General features: G+C 50.1%; 2 protein-coding genes and 1 long non-coding RNA gene across 7 annotated transcripts in view; 1 reads left to right on the forward strand and 2 right to left on the reverse strand.

Annotated features, from left to right (window-relative positions):
- Positions 1-7,533: 7,533 nt before the first annotated feature.
- Positions 7,534-10,808, reverse strand: TMEM125 (transmembrane protein 125). The gene is given in 4 exon segments (NM_001046023.3): positions 7,534-8,832; positions 8,834-8,994; positions 9,241-9,390; positions 10,701-10,808. Coding segments are annotated over 2 exon segments (660 nt in total). The 5' UTR covers positions 8,853-8,994; positions 9,241-9,390; positions 10,701-10,808; the 3' UTR covers positions 7,534-8,191.
- Positions 10,809-10,870: 62 nt separating this feature from the next.
- LOC112446030 (uncharacterized) lies at positions 10,871-16,511 on the forward strand. Its single transcript, XR_003034088.2, has 2 exons — positions 10,871-13,244; positions 16,236-16,511. It is a non-coding gene; the product is annotated as an uncharacterized lncRNA (long non-coding RNA).
- Positions 12,828-27,502, reverse strand: part of CFAP57 (cilia and flagella associated protein 57) — a 79,640-nt gene continuing 64,965 nt past the window's right edge. For all 5 annotated transcript variants that reach the window (XM_059885172.1, XM_059885171.1, XM_059885173.1 and 2 more), the window contains one exon: positions 12,828-23,737. In XM_059885172.1, the coding sequence (XP_059741155.1) occupies positions 23,355-23,737 (383 nt within the window). In that variant the 3' untranslated portion in view covers positions 12,828-23,354. The remainder of the gene's footprint in view (positions 23,738-27,502) is intronic.

Consider the following 27,502-nt stretch of genomic DNA (forward strand, 5'->3'; position numbering starts at 1 on the left):
TGGAGTTTCAGCTTCAGCATCAGTCCTTCCAATGAATACTCAGGACTGATTTCCTTTAGGATGGTCTGGTTGGATCTCCTTGCAGTCCAAGGGACTCTCAAGAGTCTTCTCCAACACCACAGTTCAAAAGCATTAATTCTTTTGTTCTCAGCTTTCTTTATAGTCCAACTCTCACATCCATACATGACTACTGGAAAAACTAGAAACTATCGCACAATTGCACTCATCTCACACGCTAGTAAAGTAATGCTCAAAACTCTCCAAGCCAGGCTTCAACAGCACGTGAACCATGAACTTCCAGATGTTCAAGCTGGATTTAGAAAAGGCAGAGGAACCAGAGATCAAATTGCCAACATCTGTTGGATCATCGAAAAAGCAAGAGAGTTCCAGAACCTGCTGTGGGTGGTGGGAAATCTGGACCTAGAGAGCGGCCCTGCTGGATTTCCCAGAGAGATGGTTCCCAGCAGGCTCGCATGCCTGGCCCCAGGCACGAAGAGGAAACACCATTCGGGTCCACAGGTTCAAGGGCACGGGGATGCGGGAACTGCTGGGAGGCCGGGGACTCAGCCAGGCTTCTCTCTGGTCTGCCCTCCTGTGGCTTCAGACCACGATCCCAGCCCACCTCTGCCCCTCGCGTGCAACCTGTCCTCATCCCTCAGTAGCTGTCACTACCTTCTCTCCCCTGTGAGCGCCAACCCAGACTGCAAAGGATAGCCCAGTTTCTTGGCAGCCTCATCCTTCTGACCCCAGAGCAAGGCCACAACCCTTGTCCTTGTGGAGGAGGCCAAAAACAGGGGTCACACAAGTCAGGGATGTGAAGTTGAAGAAGGCTGGCAGAACAACAAACTGAGTTGAGAGTACAGATGTGAAAGTGAAAGTGTGAGTCACTCAGTCGTGTCGGACTCTTTACCACCCCAGGGTTGTAGCCCATCAGGCTTCTCTGTCCATGGAATTCTCCAGGCAAGAATACTGGAGTGGATTGCCATTCCCTTCTCCAGGGGATCTTCCTGACCCAGGGATTGAACCCCGGTCTCCTACATCGCAGGCAGATTCTTTGCCATCTGAGCCACCAGGAAGACCTGGATTCAAATCCCAGCTCTGCCATTTATCTGCTGTGTGACCTTGGGGAAGTTACTTACCCCCTCAGTGCTCCAATTTCTTCTCAGTAGAATAACGATCATAGTAGCACTTGCCTCACATGGTTTTAGAAGGCTTAAATGAGTGACATGTGTAAAATAGAATAGAGCAAGCATCTGCAAGTATTAGCCATATCTGTAGGGGCACCACCAGGGCAATCTCTCCCCACGACAGATCATCCTGAAGAAGGAGCTTGCCATGCCTCCTTCCTCCTCATTCTCTCTAGACTGGGATTTGAACATGTTTGTTTCCCAGGACTCAGGTCAGAAGATCTAGTTCAAAGCTGCAAAAGACTAGAATTAGATGTTCTGATGCTCTCTCTTGGTAAATGTCACATTGCACTTAAAAATACGTGGGTTGTTTTCAAATACCTTTTGCTATTGATTTCTAACATAATTCCACAGTGATAAAGAGAACTGACTCAGTACGATTTCAGTACCTTTAGGCCATGAAGTATTTGTGACTTGTGGTAAAGCATCTGCCTGCAATGCGGGAGACCTGGGTTCGATCCCTGGGTTGGGAAGATCCCCTGGAGAAGGAAAAGGCAACCCACTCTGATACTCTTGCCTGGAAAATTCCATGGACAGAGAAGCCTGGTAAGCTACAGTCCATAGGGTCACAAAGAGTCAGACACAACTGAGCGACTTCACTTTTACTTTCACTTTACATTCCTGGATATATTCCAATGTCTCTTGGTTTATAGTCTATGGAAACTTGAATCTGTATCCTGCTGTTTTAATTGTGTTGAATTGGTTCACAGTGCTTTTCATGTCTACTATATCCTTCTTGGAGAAGGCAATGGCACCCCACTCCAGTACTCTTGCCTGGCAAATCCCATGGACAGAGGAGCCTGGTGGGCTGCAGTCCATGGGGTCACTAGGAGTCGAACACAACTGGTCGGCTTCACTTTCACTTTTCACTTTCATGCATTGGAGAAGGAAATGGCAACCCACTCCAGTGTTCTTGCCTGGAGGATCCCAGGGACGGAGGAGCCTGGTGGGCTGCTGTCCATGGGGTCGCTGAAGTCAGACACGACTGAAGCGACTTAGCAGCAGCAGCAGCAGCAGCAGCAGCATATCCTTCTACTTTTCTGTCCATTCATTCTATTAATTTTTGAGAGTTTGATATTGAAACTGCAACTAAACATCTTAATTTATACACTTAAAAATAATTCTAATATATAGTAGAACTATATGTAATTTTGTTCTGTATTTTCTGTTTCCTGTAAATGTGTTATCATACTGTCATAATTAAAGGAGAAGGCAATGGCAACCCACTCCAGTACTCTTGCCTGGAAAGTCCCATGGATGGAGGAGCCTGGTGGGCTGCCATCTATGGGGTTGCACAGAGTCGAACACGACTGAAGTGACTTAGCAGCAGCAGCATAATTAAAAGGAAAAAAAGGGGGTGAAAAGTTCTGATGCTGTAGGATATAATGATAGCAACAATAATAACACTGATGTGCTGGACAGGCAGCCCATTTGATAGACTGAGAAGTTGAGGCTCAAACAGGTTAACTACAACTTGCCTGCTTCACTCAGCAATAACACTATTATCTTACCTCTAAGTCATGATCAAACAGACCCAGAGAAAGAATCTCCTGGTAGTTGAATTCACCCCCATCCTTCCTTGGTTGGCACCCCTTGCCCGTGAATCAGGGCCAAGAAGTTCCAGGTTTGGGAGAGCAGGCTGGGAGGGTAGAAGTGGTGTGTCCCATCCCTGACTGGGGAGGGGACCAGAGCAGGCTGTTCTCTGCTGTGCCCAGGGCAGGTCCTGGGCAACAGTCCAGGAGGCAGACTGGTCAGTGTGCACACACTGAGGCCCGACTGGTCCCCTGGTCCCTTGAGGAAGCTCCTCAAGGGGAGCCTGAGGACTCCTGTGGGGTGTGACTGGATATGATGGAAGGACCACCTGAACTAGAACAGAGTTGGAGATTTCTGGAACATATTCTTCTAGGATCCAGGCATCCAGGAGACCCAGAAGGAACATGGGGCAAGTCTCTCTCTCTCTTCATCTTGCCTGCTGCCAGTGGGAGCTTTTAGGAGGTCCTGACCACTCTATGCTGTCTTTATCAGCTCCCCTTGTCCCTGACACTTGTTTAGATTACAGGACCTTTATGTTAACCTCTCTCTTGCCACTACCTGCCCCATCATGTCACCATTGCACACTCCAGGTGACACTCCAACCTGAGGCCTGCATCTTAACCTCTGCATGCTGTTGAAGAACCCTCCTTCCCACCCTCTCACTGCTACCTGCATCGCCCAATCCATGCTTCTGTTCCTGCCCATTCTCCAGCTTCCCATGGGCTCTCAAAGACTCCGTTTTCTAGCCTCCTTTGGGCTTTCAAAGTCTCCACTCTCCAACATTCTCCAGGCTCTCAAAGCCTGTGGCAACCTTGCTGTTTCCTTGTTCATTTTCCCTAAAAGTTCTTTAAAATGGTCTCAATCTGCCTGCGATGCAGGAGACCTGGGTTTGATTCCTGGGTTGGGAAGATCCCCTGGAGAAGGAAATGGCAACCCACTCCAGTATTCTTGCCTGGAGAATCCCATGGGCAGAGGAGCCTGGCAAAGTACAGTCCATGGGATCACAAGAGTTGGACATGACTTAGCGACTAAACCACCATCACCACTGCCTCACAGAAAGAATGGGTGTTGGCCAGTTTCCTGTTATAAAATTCACAAACTTACCTGTGTCCACATTCTTCCTTCTCTCCTATCAAAATAGCATCGTGAGCCCAGTCACTCCACTGTGGGCTCCAGTCACTCCATTGTGGGCTCTGATCCACTCTCCCTACCTTCCTGCTCAGGGACTTAAAGACCTACTTCTTCTCTATCAATGTGGACCCATCACACCTGTCTGGTCCTAAAGAAGCTCCTCCAGGTAGATAGTCAAAGACCTGTGAGTCCTACCTTCTGAGCATCCATAGAACCTAACCTATAAGACTGTCCCAGCAGACACCTCCATGTCCAAGCCCCGTCATCTGGTTGCTGCTAAGTCACTTCAGTCGTGTCCGACTCTGTGCGACCCCATAGACAGCAGCCACCAGGCTCCCCGTCCCTGGGATTCTCCAGGCAAGAACACTGGAGTGGGTTGCCATTTCCTTCTCCAATGAATGAAAGTGAAAAGTGAAAGTGAAGTCGCTCAGTCGTGTCCGACTCCCATCGACCCCATGGACTGCAGCCTACCAGGCTCCTCCGTCCATGCGATTTTCCAGGCAAGAGTACTGGAGTGGGGTGCCATTGCCTTCTCCACCGTCATCTGGAGATGGCATCAATCTACCACTGGCGTCTCCGCCTCCACCCAGCTGATACCATCCTTCCCATGTTATAGTCGGGTGTATGGAAGATGACTTCTGCTCCCTTTGGAACAAGTCCTCTGTGAGCAGAGGCAGAGGCTTTCCCTGCCTCCATTTTTGCCTCTTCCAATGAATTCTAAATTACAATTTCAGCCAGGCCATTGTTTCCCTTACAGTCCATCACTGGGTTCCTCTTGACCTCAAGAAACTGTGCTACCTGCTAAGGAGACTCTGAAGCCCGGGAGGGGCCCAGGGCTCCACTCAGGTATGCCCTGGCCTCTTGTCCGATAATGCTCCATGTTTCCATCACGCACAATCTCTGTGGTTCCTCAAAGGGCCAGTTCTCTCATCTCTGGGTACTTTTGCTCTTTCTTCTTTCTGGGATTCTCTTCCCAACCTCCCTATCTTGGCCAACTGCTTCCCATCCCTCAGGAGCTAGTTGAGATGGCACTTCTGGGGCTGTTTAGTCATTTTTTCTTACTCTTTTTCTCCTTAGACCAGTCTGGGCTTCAGAGGGCAGCCAGGTGAGTCCCCAGTCCCATTCTGGTCAGGGTACCACCCTAATTAAAACCTTCCCAGGTTTCTCAGTGTCCTGAGGACAAAAGCCAAATTCCTCAGCTTGGCTGACAAGACCATCTGATGGGCAGGAGTTAAGAAGGAGCAATTTCATGGGAGCAGGGTGAAGGTTTCCTGCCCCATGACTCTCATTTTATCATAATGAGGGAGGCCAAGTTGTCTGCAGAGAGCAGTGCTGGGGCCTGCGAGCGGAATGATGCTGGGGTGTGAAGGGAGTGGAGGGACCTTGAGGGCTGTGTGGGAGCAGGAGCTGGCCTGGGAAACAGGGTAACTTGTGAGCTGAGTTTAAGACCAGGCTGGGATTAGTGATGGGGAATCACGGTGACACCAGGCTGCCTGGCTCTTCAGATTTCTCTAGTAGCCACTTGCTGTGAGTGTTCATCCACAGAGGGGATTTTTTCTGGGAGGGAGGGACCAAGGGTCAGGCAGCTAAGTTGTTGAGGAGTCTGTCAAGGAGTGAGTGAGAGGATGAGTCACAGAATCTTAACCAGATGGAATGAGAAGACAGAATGGACTGCTTTAAGAGAGGGAGAGAGCAGAGGTGGTCAGTGGATAACTGGTGGTGATGGAGACCAAGATGGGGTTTAGTGAGATGCTTTGAGCACACGAGCTGGAAGTGGGAGGTTGTGGGGCTGCTTTAGTGAATAAGGAAGGATCAGCATTTTCACCGCGCCTGGGCCTCCGCCCAGCTGTTACTGTCCTTCCTGTGTTACAGTTGGGTGTATAGATGATGACTTACACTGCCCTTTGAAATAGGTCCTCTGTGGGCAGGAACCATGCTCCTCGTGTAGCGTCCTTCCCAGGAGAGTCTGACACGGCCTGACCTACGGTAACTGCTCATCCAGACATTTTCATACGTAACTCTTCCCCCTCCCAATTTTCTGTGTTTCTGTTTTCCTTTAGTTTCTTGAAAGAAATTTTGTGAAAGTATCTAATCTCGTCTCAGCTGAAAAAAACCCAGGATGTAACCCCCGTTTTACAGGATGGGGAGGCATTCGGTGGGTCTCTGATGGGCCAGGAATTGGGTGAGAGTGAGAGCTCCCTCTTGTGAGCCCTGGAAGAATGAGTTACTGGGGCAGATGGTGTGGGGCCTCAGGAGGGAAAGATTCAGGGCCAACAGCAGACAGTGGTATAACCTCCCACCCTTCCCAGTTCTAGGAGGGTCTCAATGAGCTGAGTCTTTAGTCCACACATCCATACCCTACTACATGCTGGGCCAGTGTGGGGGGCTAGGAACACATGGATGAGCAGGACACAGACCCTGCCAGAAGGAGATCACTGTCTGGTTAAGGGAATAGATTCACAGAGAAAGAACTGCAGGCTGGTGTCTACAATGGAGGGTTTGGCCATAGCAAAGGGGTAATTTGCTAGTGTAGGGGGAGAGGGTCAGGAAAGACTCCCCAAGAACGTGGCTTCTTAGGGCCCAGGGTCTTGAAAAGTGCCACGGCAGGGGAAGGGAGCCATGAAGCCTGGGAGAAGGGAGAGAACATGTTGGAGTCACGCTGATGCTGCACCATGGCTGGCTCATGGGTACGTTGAGGAGAGGGAGGCCAGTCCTGTCGGGGAGTCTGCACGTTAGCCTGCAAAAGCGGGGGGCACCTTGGCACCTGAGGTCTTTAACCTGGATGCTGGGTGAAGGGTGAGACCGGAAGCTAGTTCAAGGTAGAGAGGAGAGGGGCTCACATTTGAATATGTGGAGTCTGAGATGCCCATGGAATTCCTGGTGCTCCTCAACTTGCCTATTCTCTGCTCACGTTGCTCCCTGCCATGGCTGGCAACACCCTTCCCCTCATCCATCAGCTCAGCGTTTTCTCCAGGAAACTGCCTTGATCTTGGCAGCTGAAAGTGATTTTCCTGTCAGAGCCTCAGTAGTTCCACATTTAACACCTCTTAGGCAGCACGTCTGCCTGGCTTCCCCGCCGCTCCTGGTTTCCTCAGTGGGGTATCCCACGGTCTTCACCTTGTGAAGCAGGAAGTGATGAAACAATAGCTCACGCAACGAGTGTCCCTGCACCCGCAGAGGGAGAGCCCTTTCAGGGCTGACCTTAAGCAGGAAGAGACTCTTATGCCCCAGCGGGCATCCAACACTCCTCCCATGCCTGGGAACCCAGAGGCAGGCCAGCCGGTGCTGCGATTACACAGACCAGGATGTTCTGGTTTCAGAGGTGGGGTTGGGAGCTGCAGCCTCTGGAGAAACCAGCCAATAAAACCTAAATACTCAGGCTTCATGTGGAACCAGCACCTAAGCAGATGAGGACTCATCAGCCTCCCCACCCACGCTGCCTTCTCCCTGGGACCAGACGCTCACCACCTTCCTGAGGGTGAGCAGCCCCTCACCCGACCCCTCTCCAGCTTCCTAGTACTTATGAGGAGAAGCCACAGGCCCGGCTGAGGACACCTTCAAGGTACCTCTGTCAGCCTGAGAGAGGCACAAAGTGTCCCTTTTGGGAGGGATGGCTGTGCGGGAAGGGGCAGGGCCAGGGGAAGGGATGGTCTCTGAGGGAGATGCTTAAAGACAATACTAGTGACAGCGGCCACCACTTTTATTGCACACCTGCCACGGGCCCGGCCCTTGCACACATCATGTCATTGGATCCTAACAATCGATGACCATGACTGTTTCTCTTCAGAGACTGGGACTCAGAGAGGTTAAGCCACTTGCCCAAGGCCCTCGGCTGGTGAGTGGTGGAGGGGGCACTGCCCCCCCGGCCTGTCATGCCAGAGCCCGTGTTCTGTCCACTTTGCCGCCACAGTCTCCTCGATGAAGAGGGCTCACTTTGCAGTCTCTGGGGGTGGGCAGCGTCCTCTCCTGGGCAAACAGGTGATGGGTGTTACAGGCAGAGCTGGCTCTCAGAGGTGTTAGGAACAGGGGTCAAGAATCTTCAGGGATCCCAGACCCTACTCTGCCGAGAGGCTCGGGACACCAACAGGCAGACCGTGACAGCTCCATGAGCTCCGAGGAGAAGCAGCCCTCTCCTTGGGATGTGACCTGTGGGCGCATGCTGGCTCCTCGTCACAGGTTAGCCACACAGTCCTGAGGGCTGGGCAGTCCTGGGGATACATGCGCTGTCACTATCCCCTTGGTACGTGTATGCACACACGCTTGCACACACACTCACTCACGCTCGGGCACGGTTCTGTGGAGGCTGAGGGCAGGTCGGGGGAAGGAGGGCCCGGGCTCGGTCAGATGAGGCTGGCGATGCTGGACGTGGTCTCGTGACGCTGACCGGCCGACAGCTGTCCTGAGATGCTGAAGACGCTGCCGTTGCCGCTGCGGTCACTGCGGGTGGTGGGGGCGGCCGTGCGGGCTGGGGGGCAGTGTCCACTCACAGCCACCTGATAGAGCAGCAGGCCCAGCAGCAAGAGCGCCCCAGAGGCAGCCAGGGTGATGCCCACGGACAGCATGGCAGCCAGCGGCCGGGCTGGGGCGGGGGCGGCAGCCAGCCCGGCCAGCGTCAGGCCGGTGACCAGCAGCACCAGGCCGCTGAGCAGCACCACCAGGGCGTCCGCACCTCCTCCGCTGCGCAGCAGGGCCACGTGGTGAGGCTGGCGGATGCAGTTCATGTCCTGCACGGCCGAGCTCATCAGCTGCTTAACCAGGACCAGTAGGGCCAGCAGGCAGAGCGCCGTGCCCACTGCCAGGCGCCACTCCCCCGAGCGGCTGCTGGTGGAGGACAGCAGGGCCACGCCGCCCGCCCCACAGCCGGCCACGAGGCCCACGGCCACGGCGAAGCAGAGCGCCGAGCGCCGCGGCTGCTGGGACCACCACAGCTCCACCTGCTCCGCCAGCACATCAGGGGGCAGCCCCCGACCCCGTGGGGCCTTGAGCCTCTCCTTCAGACATGGCTGATCTGGCACGAGTGAGGGCGGAGGGCAGTGTCAGGGGGCAGAGGTGCAGGTCATGGCCTGGAGCCCCCACCACCTGCGTGGCAGCTAGAGGCCCAGAGTCTCATTCCTCGCACAGTCCAGGATCTGGTCACCATCACCTGCCAGGGAAGAATCACACTTGCTATCTCCCCAGCCCACCTTCCCCTCATGGTCTCTCCTGGGAGGCTTGGGGATGCTCCCGTGTCCCCTGGGAATCCTCCCGTGCGTGTCCCCTGCAATCCTCCCGGGCACCCAAGTCCCTCCCTAGCACTTTCCTTTGGGAACGCCTCTCCAGAGACCCTAGGAGAGCTCCTCCACCCAAAACACCCCCAGCCCTCTAGGGAACCCCCTGTCCAACCCCTGACCTCTCTGGCTCTCGCTGTCTCAGTTGCCTGTCCCATTCCGGCTGGCCGATGGAGCTGGTGTCACGGTGGATGATGGGACTGGATGAAGACTCTCAGATAAAGCCTCATTCAGGATCTGACTCACATGGCCTCAGCTGTCACCGCTGGCTCCTGGGGGGAGGGTTATGGGGAGGGAGGGGGCTTATGATTTAACCCTTCTGGGACCAGCAGCCTGACCCTGCATCTTCTCTCTTGGGGCTGCGGCTCCTTCTCTGTGAGTGAGGATCTGACCCCGTAATACCCTCCTTCCCCTTGAGGTCCCATCCAATCTCATAGCCACAGCTACTGGCTCCCAAATCCCACTCTCTGCCAAACCCAGATCTCCCTCCCAAGCTCCAGACCTGTAAGATGGCAGTCACTTTGACGTCCCATAGGCACCTTTGACACAACAGGTCCCAACCCAAGCTTGTCATCTCACCCGAGCCTGCTCCTCCCTTGTGCTCCTCCCGTGGGCACGTCCTGGGGATGCCACCTCTGAACATTTTTCCATCTCAGCCCTGCCCTCATCCCCCTGCTCCTGCACTTCAGCTTCTGTCCTCCCACAACTCCATCACTGCTCTTCCTGCCTCCCCCATGCTTCTCCTCTCACCGCCCCCCATGCCACAATTTCTCTAACGTGGTACAACGGGAAGGAGGGCTCTGGACTGGGCCCCCGACTGCATCCCTCCACCGTGGGTATGTGGGCGAGGGATCCTGCAGGGGTTCCTCATCGAACACGTCCTCCAGAGCCCAGTCAGAGTGACTCCCACAGGGCAAAGTACAGCATTCCAGGCCCTGCCACAGGAGCCCCAGTTTACAGCATGGGTGCTGATGTGATGAGTGCTGGGCTGTGAGTCAGTCAGAGAGGGAGGTCTGACCTCCTCTGCAGGAGGTCAGAAAAGCCCCCATGAGTTCACCTCTTGGACCTCAGGCTCCTAATCTGAAAAGTGAGGCCAATAACCTTTATCTGGGGGGAGGGGGCATTAAAAATCAGGTCAGAATTTCAGTGGGAATTCTAGGGCCTGCAAAGATGCCCAGAGTGTGCTTTCTGAATAAAAGAACCCAGAATTCTTTCATCCAATTCAGGACGAAGACTACTGCTTTATATGGAGGACGCAGGCCCTAGGTCATTCTGGGAACGTGACTTCATGACTGTACGTGCGTTACACCCCTGATGAGGTATCTGTTGTCCCAATCCCTCAGCAGGGGCTGCCTGGCACATGAGGTAGGAAGGGGAGCTGCAGGTGTCCCCAAGGGAGGTGGGGGAGGGGCCGAGGAGGGGGCCCTGGAATCAGTCCCAGCTTCCCCAGGACTGTGACTTCACTGGTCTGAAAGTGCTGCACAGGTGTGCTGGGACCGCAGACGCGAGGTTGGGGGTTCTCAAGGGAAGAGCCAGTGGGAGAAGGTGGGCTGGCAGGGGTAGGGGATCATGGGGCACTCACAAGAAGCCTGGAGTGGTTGGATCCGATCCCGAGCAGTCAGGGCAGGCAGGTGGGGCATTCCAGCTCCGTTTCCGGGGAGGCGCTTCACCTGCCTAACCTGCGCCTAGGTGAGCTGAGGTGGGGGAGGGGGAGGAGGATCAACAGGTGTTTCCAAGGCAGAGCCTGAGCCAATTGGCTGACGTGGCACTGCTCCTTCTGCTGGGCTGAGGCATTCCAGGGAAGGGAGGGGCTTCTGTTTGCTGCTGTTAGGGCTCAAACACAATTCCTAGACCTGGACAGCAGGAGGAATGTTGTCCATCTGCCCCAGAGCCTGGGCCTGAGCCCATCCCCCAGCTCCAACCTCTGTTTAGCTTTAACTCCAGCCTGTAACCCAACCCCAAAACCCAGCTGCAGTTTTAAACCCTACCTAGAACTCCTGGATCTAACTGAGGCCCCTACCTCACATCTCAGCCCCAACTCAATCTCAAATCCCAATCCTAACCCCAGCCTCATTTCCAAATCCAATTCCAGTCCCAGCCCCAGATTCCAACCCCAAACCTGGCTTGAAACCTCAGTCCCAAATTCTGGAATTAGGTCTTGGACTGCAACCTCATCCTTGGCCCCAAACTTGACCCGTTTCTGAATGTAGCCCCCACATTCTAACTCCAAACTCAAATCCTGCCTCTGCCCCAAATTCCAAAACCAGCTGTCCCACAAACCCAGCCCCACCACTTCCTTGTCACTTTCCCCTAGGCAGGAGCCCTCCCAAGACCCTTGCCCACTTTCCTTCTAAGCCTCAAGGGCCTGACCAAGGTAGCTTTGCCCCACGTCTTGGTCCCGCTGAGGAGGCAGGGTTTGAGTGGACAGGGAGAAGTGGGTAATGGCTCTTCAGGTAGAAATCAAGGGTTCCCTTGCTTAAAACACTTGCAGAATAAACACTTGGGGATAAATGCCTTTCTCCTTCACAGGCTCACAAAACCCATCAGCACCGGCCAGTCATTTTCCTCTGGCCCCTGCCTTGCAGCCAGAATGCCTTTCTTTCAGTTATGCATGCTCTGCATTGCTCTGCCCTTTTGCTTGGTTTTTGAACTCAGAGTTCCTTCTCCCTGGGATATTTACAACACCCTCGACTTCAGTCTGACCAACTAGAATTCTTCAGCTGAGATGTCACCTCCTCCAGGAAGCTCTCCTTGACCTCCAGGCTGGTTCAGGTGCCTCCCTGGGGTGCCCATGGTTCTGGGGCTTCCCCTGCCACTGCTCTCACTATATGTACTAAGAGTGCCCTTATTTACTAGCCTGTCACCACTCACTAGAAAAGACCCTGATGCTGGGAAAGACGGAAGGCAAGAGGAGAAGGGGATGACAGAGGGAGAGATGGTTGGATGGCATCACTGACGCAATGGACATGAGTTTGAGCAAGCCCTGAGAAATGGTGAAGGACAGGGAAGCCTGGCATGCTGTAGTTCATGGGGTCACAAGGAGTCAGACACGACTGAGTGACTGAACAACAGCAATACCCCTCAATATACGTTCCCAGTGCATACAGGTTTAGTGCCTGTTTTGCTAACCGTGGTGACCTCAGCAGACAGCACTGTGCCTGGCACCTGGGAAGTAATCAGTAAACACTTGCTGAATGAATGAATGTGCGAACTGCCGGATGTGGAGTTTTTACGCAGGGAGCTTGTAAGATGAAGCTGGAAAGACAAGTTTGGCTCAGGGGCACAAAGCCTTGAATGCCCTGGCGAGGCATTTGGACTTACTCGAGGTACTCACAGAGGGTTCTGAAGTATAACAAGAACTTTGGCAGGGCTCTGCTTCTGATGGGCGAATCTGGCACCACACACCACATAATGGGTGAGGGGGGCTGGTTGGAAGTGGCTTTAGACTGGATTGAACCCCCTGTAATACCACCCGCTCTCTCTTCCTTCTGGTGTGTATGAAACACACAAGAAAGACAAAATCAACATTTTCTTTCCATCATCAGCTCACAAAGTCATTATGCTGGACCCGTCCATTGCTTTGTCTGTAGAGATCATTGGGGCCTGGTCATAACTATACAGCAGCATCGTCCAGTAGAAATATAACACAAGCCACATACGTAATTTAAAATTATCTAGTAACCACGTGAAAAAATTAAAAAGAAACAGGTGAAATGAACACATTAAAATTTTTATTGAAGCCCCAGATATTTTCATTTTACTACACAGTGATTGAGCTATTTTAATCTTTTGTCTGTGTGTTTTATACTTATAGTGCACCTCAGCTCAGACTAGCCATCTGTCTAAAGCTTTCCAGGTATGGCTTGCAGATATTTTACTGGATGGCTTCCCTTCAAGGAAAAAGGGGAAGGGGCAGGCTGGACCTTGGGACAAATATGTGGTTTTACTACTTCGCAAAACATTACAGAGTTTCCTGCCCTGGGGCGGGCATGCAGCAAGGGTCTGGCAGGACTCAGTGGCTGTGTATTCCTCTTGTTCCTCTGACATTCCTTTTCTTCCTGGTTCCAGGGAGGGGCCAGTTCCAGCCAGACCCATGGTCTAGCTGTCCTGAATAGAGCTAGACAGGGTAAGTCATGAGATTCGCCCCCTGCCCAACACCCTCCCCCCCGCCCCTGCCCCGCTTCCTCTGGGGATTTGAAGGGAATTTTTCTGGGCGGAGGGAGCAAAGCCTAAAAGCTTCTTCAGTTTAAACATTGGTCAAGTGACACTCTGTTCTCATTATGGGTCTATCGAATAACTTGGAGTTAAGGTGGATAGGCAGGCTCCTTGCAGGGCTGTTGAACTCTGTCCCCAAAGCAGAGGCCGCTGGGACAGCTCAGATGGGTGGTAACTGAAGGCAGGGGAAGGAGGCGACAGTGGGCAGAGAGTGCAGGTGTAGATCCTAACTGATCCCTTAGCCAGTGGGAGGACCCAGGAGAAGGCAGAGGCCCTGCAGCCCAGCCTCCCTGCTTGGGCCAAGCTCCCACCTCAGACTATTCTTCACCCAGTAAGCTGCAGTGATACTGTTATGGTTCGAGCAGATAATGTCACTGGTGTGCCTCCAATGTCACCCCTCCAATGGCCTATCTTACCCAGAGAAATAGCCAGAGTGATGACTTCCCTTCAAGGAAAAAGGGGAGAGGCAGGCTGGACCTTGGGACCATCTCTAACACCTTCTCTGACTTCACCATCTCTAACACCTTCTCTGACTTCATCCCCTGCTGTCTCTCTTCTGCCTGTGCTTGCTCAGAGCCTTTGCACTGACTGTTCCCTCTGCCTGGAACACTTTCCTCCTTTGGGCTCCCTCCCTCACCTTTCTTCAGGAAGGTGCTCAAATGCTCCTTCTCAGGGAGCTTTCCCCCCCTGCTATCCTGTCTAACAGCACAGCCTTCCCACCTGGGGACTGTTGTACTGAGGGAAGTAAGACAGAGAAGGAGAAATATTGTATGACACCCCTTAAATGGGGAATCTAAAAAGTGATACAAATAACTTATTTACAAAACAGATACAGACTCACAGACTTAGAGGAGGAACTTATGGTTGCCAGGGGAAAAAGATGGAGGGAAGGGATAGTGAGGGAGTTATGCACCTTATGAACAGTTATATTTAAAGTGGATGATCAACAAGGACCTACTATATAGCACAGGGACCTCTGTTCAATGTCAGGTGGCAGCCAGGATGGGAGGGGAGTCTGGGGGAGAATGGACACATGTACATGTTTGGTTGAGTCCCTTTGCTGTTCACTTGAAACGATCACAATATTGTTAATTGGCTATATTCCAATACAAATTAAAAAGTAAAAAAAAAAAGAAATCACAGCCTTTCACATACTTCCTATCTCCCTGCCCTTAGTTCTCTGATTTCCTTTATTCTCTCATGTTTCTCCTTAGCTTTTTGCTGTCTAATATGCCATATATTCTTCTTATCTGTCTGGAATATTGTCTGTCTACCCCACTAGAAGATAAGTTTCATGAAGAGAGAGATTTGTGTAGAGAGATCCTAGCCCCTAGAACAGGCCTGGCAAATATAGGTGTTTAGAAAACACACGGACAGTAGAGAAAATTCTGGTTTCAAAATTAGATTGACCTTGAAGGTCCCAGTCCCAGCTCTAGTTGTGCAACCTTAGAAAAATGGCTTAACCTCCGTGTGTCCCAATCTCTTCATTTACAAGACTGCAAAAAGCGGACAATAGTACTTAGTCTAAACAGCTGCGGGTGAGAATGAAGAATATAATTCATCCAGCAAACATTTACTGTTTCCCTTCTCTGGATCAGGGATTGTGTAGGTGCTGGAGCCAGCAGTGAGCAAAAGCAGTCCTGTCCCTGTTACCCTGAAAGGCGGTGGGAGGACGAGGGGCTCAAAGCACAGGTCCAACAGTAGGTCTTTGATGGCTCCATCCCCTCTGCCCTTACTCCAGATGCCATGACTGACAGTTGCCCCAGATAGACATTTTTTGGAGTATCTACCCTGCTCACAATGACCAACTTCACTCTGGGAATGAACCCCGGTAACCAGGATTCCATTCTGTGACCCAGCACTACGGGTACAGTTGATTGGATAGAAGTGAACTCCAGACTCAAGCTGTGTGTGTGTGCGCTAAGTCGCTTCAGTTGGGTCCAATTCTTTGCGACCCTATGGACATTTGCAACCCCATGGACTGTATCCTGCCAGGCTCCTCTGTCCATGGGATTCTCCAGGCAAGAATACTGGAGTGGGTTGCCAGTCCTCCTCCAGGGGATCTTCCCGGCCCAGGGATCAAACACTAGTCTCTTGCGTCTCCTGCACTGGCAGGTGGGCTCTTTACCACTAGTGCCACCTGGGAAGCCAAACAGTCTCCTTTGGCAATTTGAAGTCAGAGTAGAGACTCCATGTCAGCTTTATGGCGTGTACTCACAGGATGCTAAGGGTTCCCTTCTCCCAGCTGAACTGGCAATACGAGGCTGGTCTGCAGAGAGCCGAGAATAAGAGAGGGGGTGATTTTAGCTATGTCCCAGGTCTTAGTTCAAGTCTTTCTCGAGACCTGGTTGTACTTCAGCCCTGAGATTCCATGACACACCCCCAGGGCTAGACAATAAACTCTCCTTTTTGCTTAAACTGGCTAGAGTTGGTTTCTGTTTTTTGTGAACAAAGAAGTGCACCCATAAGTTCTCTGTTCAGAACTATAATCTCATGGTCCCAATTTTACTACGTTTAATACATTAGGGCATACATTTTAATACATTAGCAATACTAGTCTACACATGCTGCCCCACCAAATCCCACCATGTGACGTATACTAGATGAGCAATAAATACAGATTCTTTTACGTGACTGGTCATCATAGGTGATCAAGAATGCTAGCCCTTCCTGCTGCCTGGCACACAGCACATTTCCTTCCTTGAGAATCTGCTCCCCAGTTTTGCTCAGCTGTGGGGAGTTTGATGGCATCTCAGACATGCCCTGAGCATAAGCAGGCCCCAGAACCTCCAAGGCCTAAGGAAGCTCACCCCAACAGAGCTCAGGGAGAATGAGCCCTAGAACCCTTGGGGTTCATTCATGTTCAACCCTGAAATGCCTCCTCTCTCATCTCTCACTCCAGATCCTGAACAGTGAATGTTGGGGGTCCAAGCTGAACATGCAGATATTCCCAGGCTCCCCAGTCCCCCTTCCACACTTGCTGGGACCTGCTGGTTGGTAATGGCTTGTTACACTTTGTAAGAAGCAATGGAGAGTCTGTGCCTCCTCTCTTTGGATCTGAGTGGGTCTTTGGCCACTTTGACCACTTTGATCAACAACATGGAAGAAGTTATAATAATGCCAGTTTCCAAGCCCAGGACTAAAAAGAAATAAAATGTACATTTCTTAGGTGTTGAAACCAGCTTCCATTATGAGAAGGTCCACACATTTCAGCGTAGAGGTCCTTGAGTTTCCCAAATGAGCTTGGGGCTGACAGACAACATACTAAGTCCTCTACATGCCAACGTCAAGTTGCAAACTTTCAAAGATGCAAACGTGCATTTGGTTTCAGCAAGGAACCAGAACCTGTGCCATCAACGTCACCCGTGAGTGAAAGTGCGGTTTGCCCTCTGTCTCCCATTGCTGACCATCCTTCAGCTTTACTATCGCCCACCGCCTCTCCCTCCTCCAGTCAGTAACTCTTCTTGCCTATTGACTCAATGCCAGCCTCTGTATGCCAGCTGTTATACTGTACTACTGTACTTTTCAAGGTATTGTAGATTCAGTTCAGTTCAGTCGCTCAGTCATGTCTGACTCTTCGCAACCCCATGGACCACAGCACGCCAGGCCTCCCTGTCCATCACCCTCCCAGAGTTTACCCAAACTCATGTCCACTGAGTCAGTGATGCCATCCAACCATCTCATCCTCTGTCATCCCCTTCTCCTCCCACCTCCAATCTTTCCTAGCATCAGGGTCTTTTCAAATAAGTCAGCTCTTCGCATCAGGTGGCCAAAGTATTGGAGTTTCAGCTTCAACATCAGTTCTTCCAATGAACACTCAGGACTGATGTCCTTTAAGATGGACTGATTGGATCTCCTTGCAGTCCAAGGGACTCTCAAGAGTCTTCTCCAACACCACAGTTCAAGAGCATCAATTCTTTGGCACTCAGCTTTCTTCACAGTCCAACTCTCACATCCATACATGACTACTAGAAAAGCCATAGCCTTGACTAGACAGACCTTTGTTGGCAAAGTAATGTCTCTGCTTTTCAATATGCTATCTAGGTAGGTCATAGCTTTTCTTCCAAGGACCAAACGTCTTTTAATTTCATAGCTGCAGTCACCATCTCCAGTGATTTTCGAGCTCCCCAAAATGAAGTCAGCCACTGTTTCCCCATCTATTTGCCATGAAGTGATGGGACCAGATGCCATGATCTTCGTTTTCTGAATGTTGAGCTTTAAGCCAACTTTTTCACTCTCCTCTTTCACTTTCATCAAGAGGGTCTTTCTTCTTCATTTTCTGCCATAAGGGTGGTGTCATCTGCATATCTGAGGTTATTGATATTTCTCCCAGCAATCTTGATTCTAGCTTGTGCTTCATTTAGCCTAGTGTTTCTCATGATGTACTCTGCATAGAAGTTAAATAAGCAGGGTGACAATATACAGCCTTGACATACTCCTTTTCCTATTTGGAACCAGTCTGTTGTTCCATGTCCAGTTCTAACTGTTGCTTCCTGACCTGCATACAGATTTCTCAAGAGGCAGGTCAGGTGGTCTGGTATTCTCATCTCTTTCAGAATTTTCCACAGTTTATTGTGATCCACACAGTCAAAGACTTTGGCATAGTCAATAAAGCAGAAATAGATGTTTTTCTGGAACTCTCTTGCTTTTTCCATGATCCAGCAGATGTTGGCAGTTTGATCTCTGGTTCCTCTGCCTTTTCTAAAACCAGCTTGAACATCTGAAATTTCACAGTCCATGTATTGTTGAAGCCTGGCTTGGAGAATTTTGAGCATTACTTTGCTAGCATGTGAGATGACTGCAATTGTGGGGTAGTTTGTGCATTCTTTGGCATTGTCTTTCTTAGGGATTGGAATGAAAACTGACCTTTTCCAGTCCTGTGGCCACTGGTGAGTTTTCCACATTTGTTGGCATATTGAGTGCAGCACTTTCACAGCATCATCTTTCAGGATTTGAAATCGTTCAACTGGAATTCCATCACCTCCACTATTGTAGATTAAAAATGTTTATTTTTAATTTTTTCTGTATTATTTGTGTGAAAACTATTATAAACCTATTAAAGTACAGTACTGGATAGTTGATTGTGTTAGTTGGATACCTAGGCTAACTTTGTAGGACTTACAAACAAATCGGACTTATGAACCTGCTCTCAGAATGGAACTTGTCTATATGAAGGGGACTTACTGTACAAACACTTGCCAGCCATGTAAGTGAGCCATATTCCAGCCTCAGTCACCTTTCCTAGCTGATACCACTTAGAGCAGAGATAAGATATCCAGGGAAGTCCTTCTTGAACTTCTGACCCATAAAGTGATAAACAAAATAAAGCTGTTGCTTTAAGCTGCAAAGTTTTGGTGTAGCTTTAGATATAACAATAAATAACCAAAACAATTGATGATCCACAATTTTCTAAATAAGGTGAGGGGATTTCATTCTCGCAAAGGAAGGGACTGTTGAAAAGAGGAAAAAAAAATCAGACTAGAAAACTATTCTAGGCTTAAAACCAGTCACACTATCAAACACCTGCAAATATTTTCATAGCATAGTACTTGCTGTGAAATATTGATGATATTTATTAATAATTGATAAGCAATAATGACTATAAATATCTAATATAATGCAACTTTTATGATTTTGGGAGTAATAATTTTAGAATATTTAATCCTACATTATAAGAGACAAATACAAGTAATTTAAATCTCATTCTTGTAAATCGGTTAAAAATTTTAACATGGCAAGTAGTAAACGGAAGCAATAACCTATGACTATTTGCATCGCTGAGATGAATTTTAATAGAAGAGCAAAATAATAAATATTATCTTTGAGGGAAAGTGGGAGGTTAAATTCAGCAAATCCTCTTATTTTCCTACAGAAAAACCTTTTAGAAAACAGGTTTTTAATCACCAAAAATAAATGTATTCCTTGAGTGGGCAATATGTAGGAGGTCAGCTATTCCTTTATCACACTGGTTTTTTAATTTTGAGAATAACAACAGGAATTCTGAGAAGCCCATCCTTTCCCTTTGTTCTGAAGCAACATTTGGTTTCTGTGATGACTCCATCCTTAATGGCAATCTTCCTCTCTCTGACTCTGCAAGAGCGACCCTCAGGTTTTTCCATTTTTCTCAAATGTGTTTTTCTAGCAACTCCATGTTACTGAAATATTTTTATGCCTCTAGGGTTGCATTTCCATTAATTGCCATGTTTGTGTGTCTTCTCACAAGACCAGGTCCAATGAATATAGAAATTCCTATGAATGCTGCAGTGTATCTCTTGCCCCATCCCCACACTGCCTGAGACTCTAATAAAGCCTAATGTTAATTTGTAAAACAAGCAAACGAAGCAGTAGGGAGAGGTAGACACCGATGTATGAGCTCCTACAGGGCAGTGTCTTCAGTGTTGGGAGAAGAGGATGGCAGAGGTGTCTCAGCTGAGCAGCTCACCCTGTCTGGCCACCACTGATGCTAAGACTCCAGATGAAGGGGAAGAGAGCCAAAGGATGTCTGGGATCCAGAAAGAGGGTAGCCCCCAAAGGCACAGCTGTCACACCAGCATTGAGTGGATCCCCAGTAGACTGTAACCAGAAGAACAAAAGCAGAGTCCATATGCTAATGCCTAGGCGCTTGGGTGACCAGCAGAGGTGACTGCCAGGCCCATTCCATCAGTGAGAGCTCAACTGGCTCAAGGGAGCCTGTGAAGGAGAAGGTGGCACCAGTGGGGTGGGAACCTCCCCATGGAGTCAGCTTAGGCAAAGTGAAGGGAAGTCTCAGCAGCAGCAGCAGCCACTCAGCAATGCCACCTAACCAATGCCACCCAACAGTCTGGTATAGAAACATGGAAGACAGAACAGAGAGACGTTGGAAACAACGTCTGCCAACAGACGAAAGGATAAAGAAGATGTAGTATGTGTATATACACAATAGAATACTACTTAATCATAAAAAAGAATGAAATAATGCAGTTTGCAGCCACATGGATGGAGCTAGAGGTTATCATACTAAGTGAAGTATTTCAGGAAGAGAAAGAAGTATCATGTGATATCATTTATAGGTGGAATATAAAATATGACACAGATGAACTTATTTACAAAATAGAAGTAGACTCACAGGCATAGAAAACAAACTTATGGTTTCCAAAGGGGAAAGAGGCTGGGGGAGGAATAAATTAGGAGTTTGAGACTGGTTGATATGAACTGTTATATATAAAACAGATAAACAATGAGGTCCTACTGTATAGCACTGGAAATTATATTTAATATCCTGTAATAAACTATAATGGAAGAGAATAAGAAGAAGAATATGTATATATATGGCTTCCCAGGTGGTACTAGTGGTAAAGAACATAACTGCCAATGCAGGAGACTTAAGAGACGTGGGTTTGATCCCTGGGTCGGGAATATCCCCTGAAGGAGGGCATGGCAACCCACTCCAGTATTCTTGCCTGGAGAATCCTGTGGACAGAGGAGCCTGGCGGGCTATGGTCCATGGGGTCGCAAAGAGTCGGACACGACTCAAGTGGCTTGGCAGGCACACACACATGTATAACTAAATCATTATGTTATACAGTGGAAACCAACGCAACACTTTAAATCAACTATACATCGATCAGAGAACAACATGGAGACATAAACAAGATTGTCCTTTTGGTCCCAAATTTGCCAGCAGGAAGCTGTGCTCACCCCTGTGCAGCTGAGAAAGTGCCCTGCTGACTTGGTGGCCGAGGTGCCAGGCTCTGCGTGTGGGTGGGGCTCTCCCTCGGCCTGGGATTTCCCCACCTCTTCCTTCCCCAGTGGACCACAGCCAGCCACGGGCTTAGGTGAGTTTAGCGTCGGAGTCGTCTGCTCCTTTGACTTCCGCGTTAGACGCTATGGGCCTCAAACTCTGTAACCTCCACCGCTTGGCCCAGTGTTCTGTTTGGGCACCTCTCCAGTCCCAGGTTAAGAGCATGGGATGTGGATGCCTCTGGACAAACCAGGCTGTAATCCTGACCCCGTGCCAGCTACTTCATCAGTAACATAAGACCCATCTTGTAGGTGAAATGTGACATCTTCATCCTAAGCCATTTTTAAGGTGAAAAAATTGTCACCTGAACGTTGGGACACTCTAGCCAGTGACTTTCCTTCTGGCCCTCAGAAGAGCCCCAGTTACCCCTGCAGGGTCCTTCTCCCTCCTGCTTTGCCTGGATAACTCCCTTTAGTCCTCAAGTCAAAAGAACTCTCTTCTCTGAATGTCCATGGTCACCATCTTGGTCCCAGCAGCTGTCCTCTCGGTTGGTCATGGAGCCCACCTAATGGTCCCTGCCACCACAGTTGGGTCCCTTAACCAAAGCTCTGCTCTGGAGTGAACTTTGAAAGCAGACAGCCCCTGCCCCATGAAATGGAGAGCCTGGGGAGGCAGCATCACACTGAAGGGATATGTCATAGGGAGGGCTAGGGGGCCTTCCCTAGCGGCTCAGATGATCAAGAGTCTGTCTGCAATGCAAGAGACTGGGGTTGGATCCCTGGAGGAGGGCATGGCAATGCACTGCAGTATTCTTGCCTGAAGAATCCCATGGACAGAGGAGCCTGGTGAGCTACAGTCCACGGGGTCACAAAGAGGGCACATTGGAAGAGGACACAACTGAGCAACTAACACTTTTCTCACTTTCACTAGGAGGGAAGACAATGGAGTGGGGGAGGAAGGGATCAGGGAAGGTCTTTCTCAGGTGGTGACATTTCAGCTATGACCTGATAGATGAGGAGAGGCTCACTGAGCGAGGGGTGGAGGTGGCAAGATATCAGGCAGAGCAAACAGTATGTGGAAAGACCCAGAGGCAAGAAAGAATTTGGCAGGGACTGAAAGGAGGCCTATTTGGCAAAGCTTGGGAAGCAGTGGGGAGTGACTCTCAGTGGCTCAGCGGTGGCCTCTGGATGGTCCCCGACCTGTAAGGTGCCTTCATGATCCCCACCATCTGGCCCTACTGACCTCCCCAACCTCATTCCGAGTCAGTTTCTTTGGAAGAGGGTAAAGCTAGTTTGGGATGGAGAAGTCTGAGTTCCCAGAAGAGCCCGTCTACTCGGCATGATAATGTTCTGGGCCTGGTCTCCCTGTGGGCAGGGGACATTGCTGGGTGAACCCTGGTCTGGAGGGAATAAGCTGGCCCCTGCAAAACGGTGTGGGCTAGGGGTGGGGGTGGGGAGTCGCTCAGGAGAGAGAGAGATCCATGCAGACTTTGCTTTGGGGCCTCTGCTCTGCATCTCCTTTTGTTGTTCTCAACCTTCGGGAGAGCCTCGGCAAGCTTCACAGTTCTGTCTCAGCTCTTACTTAGGAAACTAACTCAAGAGCAGTGCCCAGAGTTGGGGTAAAGCAGATTGGGAAAGATGGGGAGATGCCTTGCAAATGCCAGATTTAAGACAACCAGTGGGGCAGCAGAGACTGGGGGCTTCATATTTGTTATTTGGGTATTAGAAGGGTGTCTTCTCCAGGTGGGAGAAGACATATGGGTTCTTAGTGCACAAAAACCCACCTTTCCTGGTGCGTGCGGCTGGACCAGCCAGTGTAGGGTTGTGGGGAAAAGGCATCCCCCAGAAATGGAGGAGGGGGGCAGGGCCCTGCAGACTGAGGATGACAAGTGCAGAGAGGCATGGGGGGTAAGAGAAGGAAGGGCAGAGCTCTGCGTATGGTCCTACCACCGGGGTCTGCAGGTGATGGAAGACGTCGGGGAACGCTACCAACGGCGCCATGCTCCTAATGCTACTCTTTCACACAGATGTGAAAATCCTCAGAAAACCTCGCTAAGTTTCATAAGTGAGAAGAAAACATAGGAAGGTTTGTCTGACCCTGATGCATCTGGCAGAGGAAAAAGCAGGTCAGAAGTAACAGATAGCCCTGCCCTTGAGGCGTGGTGCGGGGAGGGGCATGGGATCTCTGCAGGGGTGGGCAGCCAGGTGCCTGGACAGGGGTTGGCAGCGGCAGCTTTGGGTGAGCAGAAGCCCCCTGGGCCTCAGGGTCCCTCTTTCCCTTCCCCCGTCCCTGGCTCCGTGGCTAAGCGGAGAGTTGGACGTGCTTGTGGGCCAACACCTTTATTCTGCCTGTGTCCCAGATTCCCCAGGGCCTGGGGGAGAGGCTCGTGTGGTCTGGGTTGCAGCCCAGAGTCAGTCCAGGACAGGCACATGGAACACCTTCTGGAGAGGCTGGAGACGTCTCACCAGAGGGTGTCACTTGGTCTGGGCCTTTAAATCTTCTCCACTGAGGGCACGGCAGCTGCATCCCGGCCAAGGGGTGGAAGCCGGGGACCTGCTCTTGCTCTTGGATCTGGTCTCTCAGGCGCTGGATCTCCAGGCGCTGCATCTCGATGATTCTCCCAGTTTCTTCCTGCACATTCAACCTCATGGTGGGAGGGACACTGGGCAAGTCCTCGCTGGACACTGCAGGGGACAGGGCAGGGTTAAGGTTGGGAGGTCTGTCCCCGGACTGCTGTAAAGGTTTTCAGACACAGCTTATCCTTCCTTCCCCCACCAGCCCCGACCCCCACCCCTGTACTTGTTCATGGAGCACCTATTATGGGGTAGACACACCATCCCAGACACTAGGAATAAAGAGAGGAGCCATTTCACCCTCTAGCAGTGGAGAAGTGAAGAGACGTGCTTTGGAGTGATACGGCAAATGCGGAGCCTGACCTCAGCCCGGCCCCTCTTCTGATCCCCCCAGTCTGCCTGCTCTGAGGTCCCTCCATGCGCGCTGCTCATCCCCCACACCCCCACAGAGAGAGGGTGCTGCTCTCCTTGTTGACACAGCTTGGCCTCGAAGCTGCCCGGCCTCATGTAAACCTGCTCCTGGAGATGCCTCCTGCTGTGGTCACCCACGCATGTTCCCTGAGGACATCCCCGGAGACCCTCAGCCCTCCTCCTGCCTCTGTGCTGCCATCCTCCTGAGCAATGCCGGTGTCCATGGCTCATCCTACTGCCGGGCCTCACAAGGTCCAACTCTCACCATTAATGTGCTTGGCCTGCCCGCCAGCTCTGTGCCTTCCCTTCCCTCGCCACGTCCAGGGTGTTTCAGTCCAGTGCTCCATTCACCTCTTCTTTGGCTGAATTTAGAGCTCATCTTCTTGGACAGCTCCATGTTTTACCCACCAAATGGGCGCCTCTTAGATTCACTCCCTTTTCTGTCCAGTTAGACCCACGGTGAGTTTCTTCTGTCATCATGACAGCAACTTTGGTATACTAGATGCCTTGTTGCTCTGCTCCCAGGTACCCTGCCTAGCACAAACCGGAGATAACCCGACCATCCAGGGTCTCCACTTTCACATCTGGCCTGCTGCACACTACCTGTAAAAGTAACATGTGAGATTCGAATTCTTGGTTTCCAAAAGACGGACTTTATGTACATCAGCAAACTCTCATATCCTACAGTGGCACTCAGGAACTTCAATCCCTACTCCAACTCCTTTCTCCCACTTAGAAAGAAAATTGTGATAAAGTCTATATGACATCACATTTACTCTCTTAACCATTCCTAAATGTACTGTTTAGTAGTGTTAAGTACATCCACACTGTTGTGCAACAAGTCTCTAAAATTCTTCTCATCTTGAAAAACTCAAACCTCATACCCATTATATAGCTCCGCGACTTCCTTGCTTGCAGCCTCAGCAGCTACCATGCTGCTTCCTGTCTTTCTGAATCTGACGACCCTAGGTACCTCAGATCAGTGGAATCATGTGGTACTTGTTCTTTAGGGTCTGGCTTAGCATAATGTCCTCAGCTTCATCTATATTACATGTCAGAATTTCCTTCCTTCTTAAGGCTGAATAATATTTCATTGCATTCTATACCACATTTTGGGAGAAGGCAATGGCACCCCACTCCAGTACTCTTGCCTGGAAAATCCCATAGACGGAGGAGCCTCGTAGGCTGTAGTCCATGGGGTCACTAAGAGTTGGACACAACTGAGCGACTTCACTTTCACTTTTCACTTTCATGCATTGGAGAAGGAAATGGCAACCCACTCCAGTGTTCTTGCCTGGAGAATCCCAGGGACGGGGGAGCCTGGTGGGCTGCCGTCTATGGGGTCACACAGAGTCGGACACGACTGAAGCGACTTAGCAGCAGCAGCAGCAGCAGTATACCACATTTTAGGGCTTCCCCAATGGATTAGCAGTAAAGAATCTGCCTGCAGTGTAGGAGCCATAGGAGACTCGGGTTCGATTCCTGGGTTGGGAAGATCCCCTGGAGGAGGGCATGGCAACCCACTCCAGTATTCTTGCCTGGAGAATCCCATGGACAGAGGAGCCTGGTGGGCTACAGTCAAAAGGGTTGCACTGAGTCGGACACGACTGAAGCGACTTAGCATGCACGCACCATATTTATTTATCCATTCCATCTATGATGGAAATTTGGGCCGCTTCCACCTTTTGGCAGTGAATAACACCACTGTGAACTTGAGTTTACAAATATCTCTTTGAGACCCTGCTTTCACTTCTTTTGGGTATAAACCCAGAAGTGCAATTTCTGGTTCAGATGGTAGTTCTATTTTTAATTTTCTGAGGAAAACACCTTACTGTTTCCTATGGTGGCTGTACTACTTTACGTTCAGATCAACAGTACACCAGTGTTTCGGGTTCTCTAGACCCTTGTTAGCACTTAGTCTTTTCCAGATTTTTTTGTTTGTTTGTTTGGTTCTTTCTTTTTGGTTTGGTTTGGTTGACAGTAGCCATCCAAGTGAGTGTGAGGCAGTATCTCACTGTGGCTTTGATTTCATTTCCCTGATTGTTAATGATACGGAGCATTTTTCATGTGCTTGTTGGCCATCTGTGTATCTTCTTTGGGGAAAAAAGTGTCTGTTTAAGTCCTTTGCCCATTTTTCAGTCAGGTGTTTTTTTTTTTTTTTTTTTTTGAGTTGTAGGAGTTCTTTATATATCCTGGACATTGACCCCTTATTAGACTTATGATTTGTAATGTTTTCTCTCATGCCATAGGTTGCCTATTCACTCTGTTGATTGTGTCCTCTGATGCCCAGAAGTTTTAAATTTTGACAGTCTTGTTTATTATATTTTTCTCTTTTGTTGCCTGTGCTTTTGGCATCATATCCAAGAAATTATTGTCAAATCCACCCTCTCCTCTGCCCTTAACGAATGGCTTTGCCACCTTCTTAACTGAGAAATTATGTCTCCAGCTCCCGTACCACAGTCAAGCTTCTCCCTCTCAGTGGGAGAGGGGTCTCCTTCCTATCCACTGCCGACCCCTTCCCTGGAGGAAAAACTAGAAATGAACAAATGATGATGGCCAAGGAAGAGAGAGATTGCTAACCAAAGAGGAAGTGGTTGGCAATGGCCAGTGGGCAGCCTCGCCTTGGACCTCTAATTGGTCTGATGGGGCCAGCATTCGGCATTCATCCTTTCCAGGTGAAGTCTGGCTGCTTCTCTTTCTGCCGCTGCTCCTTCTGTCTTCTCTTTGCTGCAGTTCTTAGGTTCTTGATCTTTCTAGGCTCTCTATTTCTTCTAGACTCTTGACCTTTTATCCTCCCTGTGTTACTCAGCGTTCCTGGTAACCATTTCCTCAGTCAAGCCCTGGACCCTGGGGAGAGTAGCAACCCTGCGAAGGTACCGCACACAAAGGCCTATCAGCCTATCCACCTTCTTGGGCCTGCACCGCTTGCCTTTGCCTAGTTTAAAACTATTAATAAATGAACTGGTTAATTTTAAACAACTTGGGAATGTGTATTTGGGGCTAACTTGTTTTGCTGGCCTCATGTTCAAAATCAGAAGCCAGCCTTCTTCATTTCAAGGCAGACAATTGGTAATACCTGTCTTCAACTAGGAGAGATGAAATCTCCCTTGAGTAAAGCTCTATGAAACAAGTGACATGATGTTTGATTTGCTCCAGAAAAACCTACTGTGGAAAAGGCAGGAAATAAGTGGGTTGGGGCTGGAGAGACCAAGGAAGCAAGAGTGACAGGAGCTGACCCTTGTTTGAGTTGGGGAATGGATTTGTGGAAATCCATTAGACTTTTCTCTCAATGTCTGTCTATGTCTGACAGTTTCTACTGTATTGGGTTCGCCAAAATTTTGTTAAGAGTTTTCTGAAGCGCTTATGGAAAAACCCCCGAAAAACTTTTTGGCCAACCCAGCAGCAATAAGAAGAACCTGGCTGTATCATACAGCATCCTGAGGAGGTCTCAAGTGGTTATTTGCT

This window comes from Bos taurus, chromosome 3 (assembly GCF_002263795.3).
Source record: "Bos taurus isolate L1 Dominette 01449 registration number 42190680 breed Hereford chromosome 3, ARS-UCD2.0, whole genome shotgun sequence".
NCBI classification, from domain to species: Eukaryota; Metazoa; Chordata; class Mammalia; order Artiodactyla; family Bovidae; genus Bos; species Bos taurus.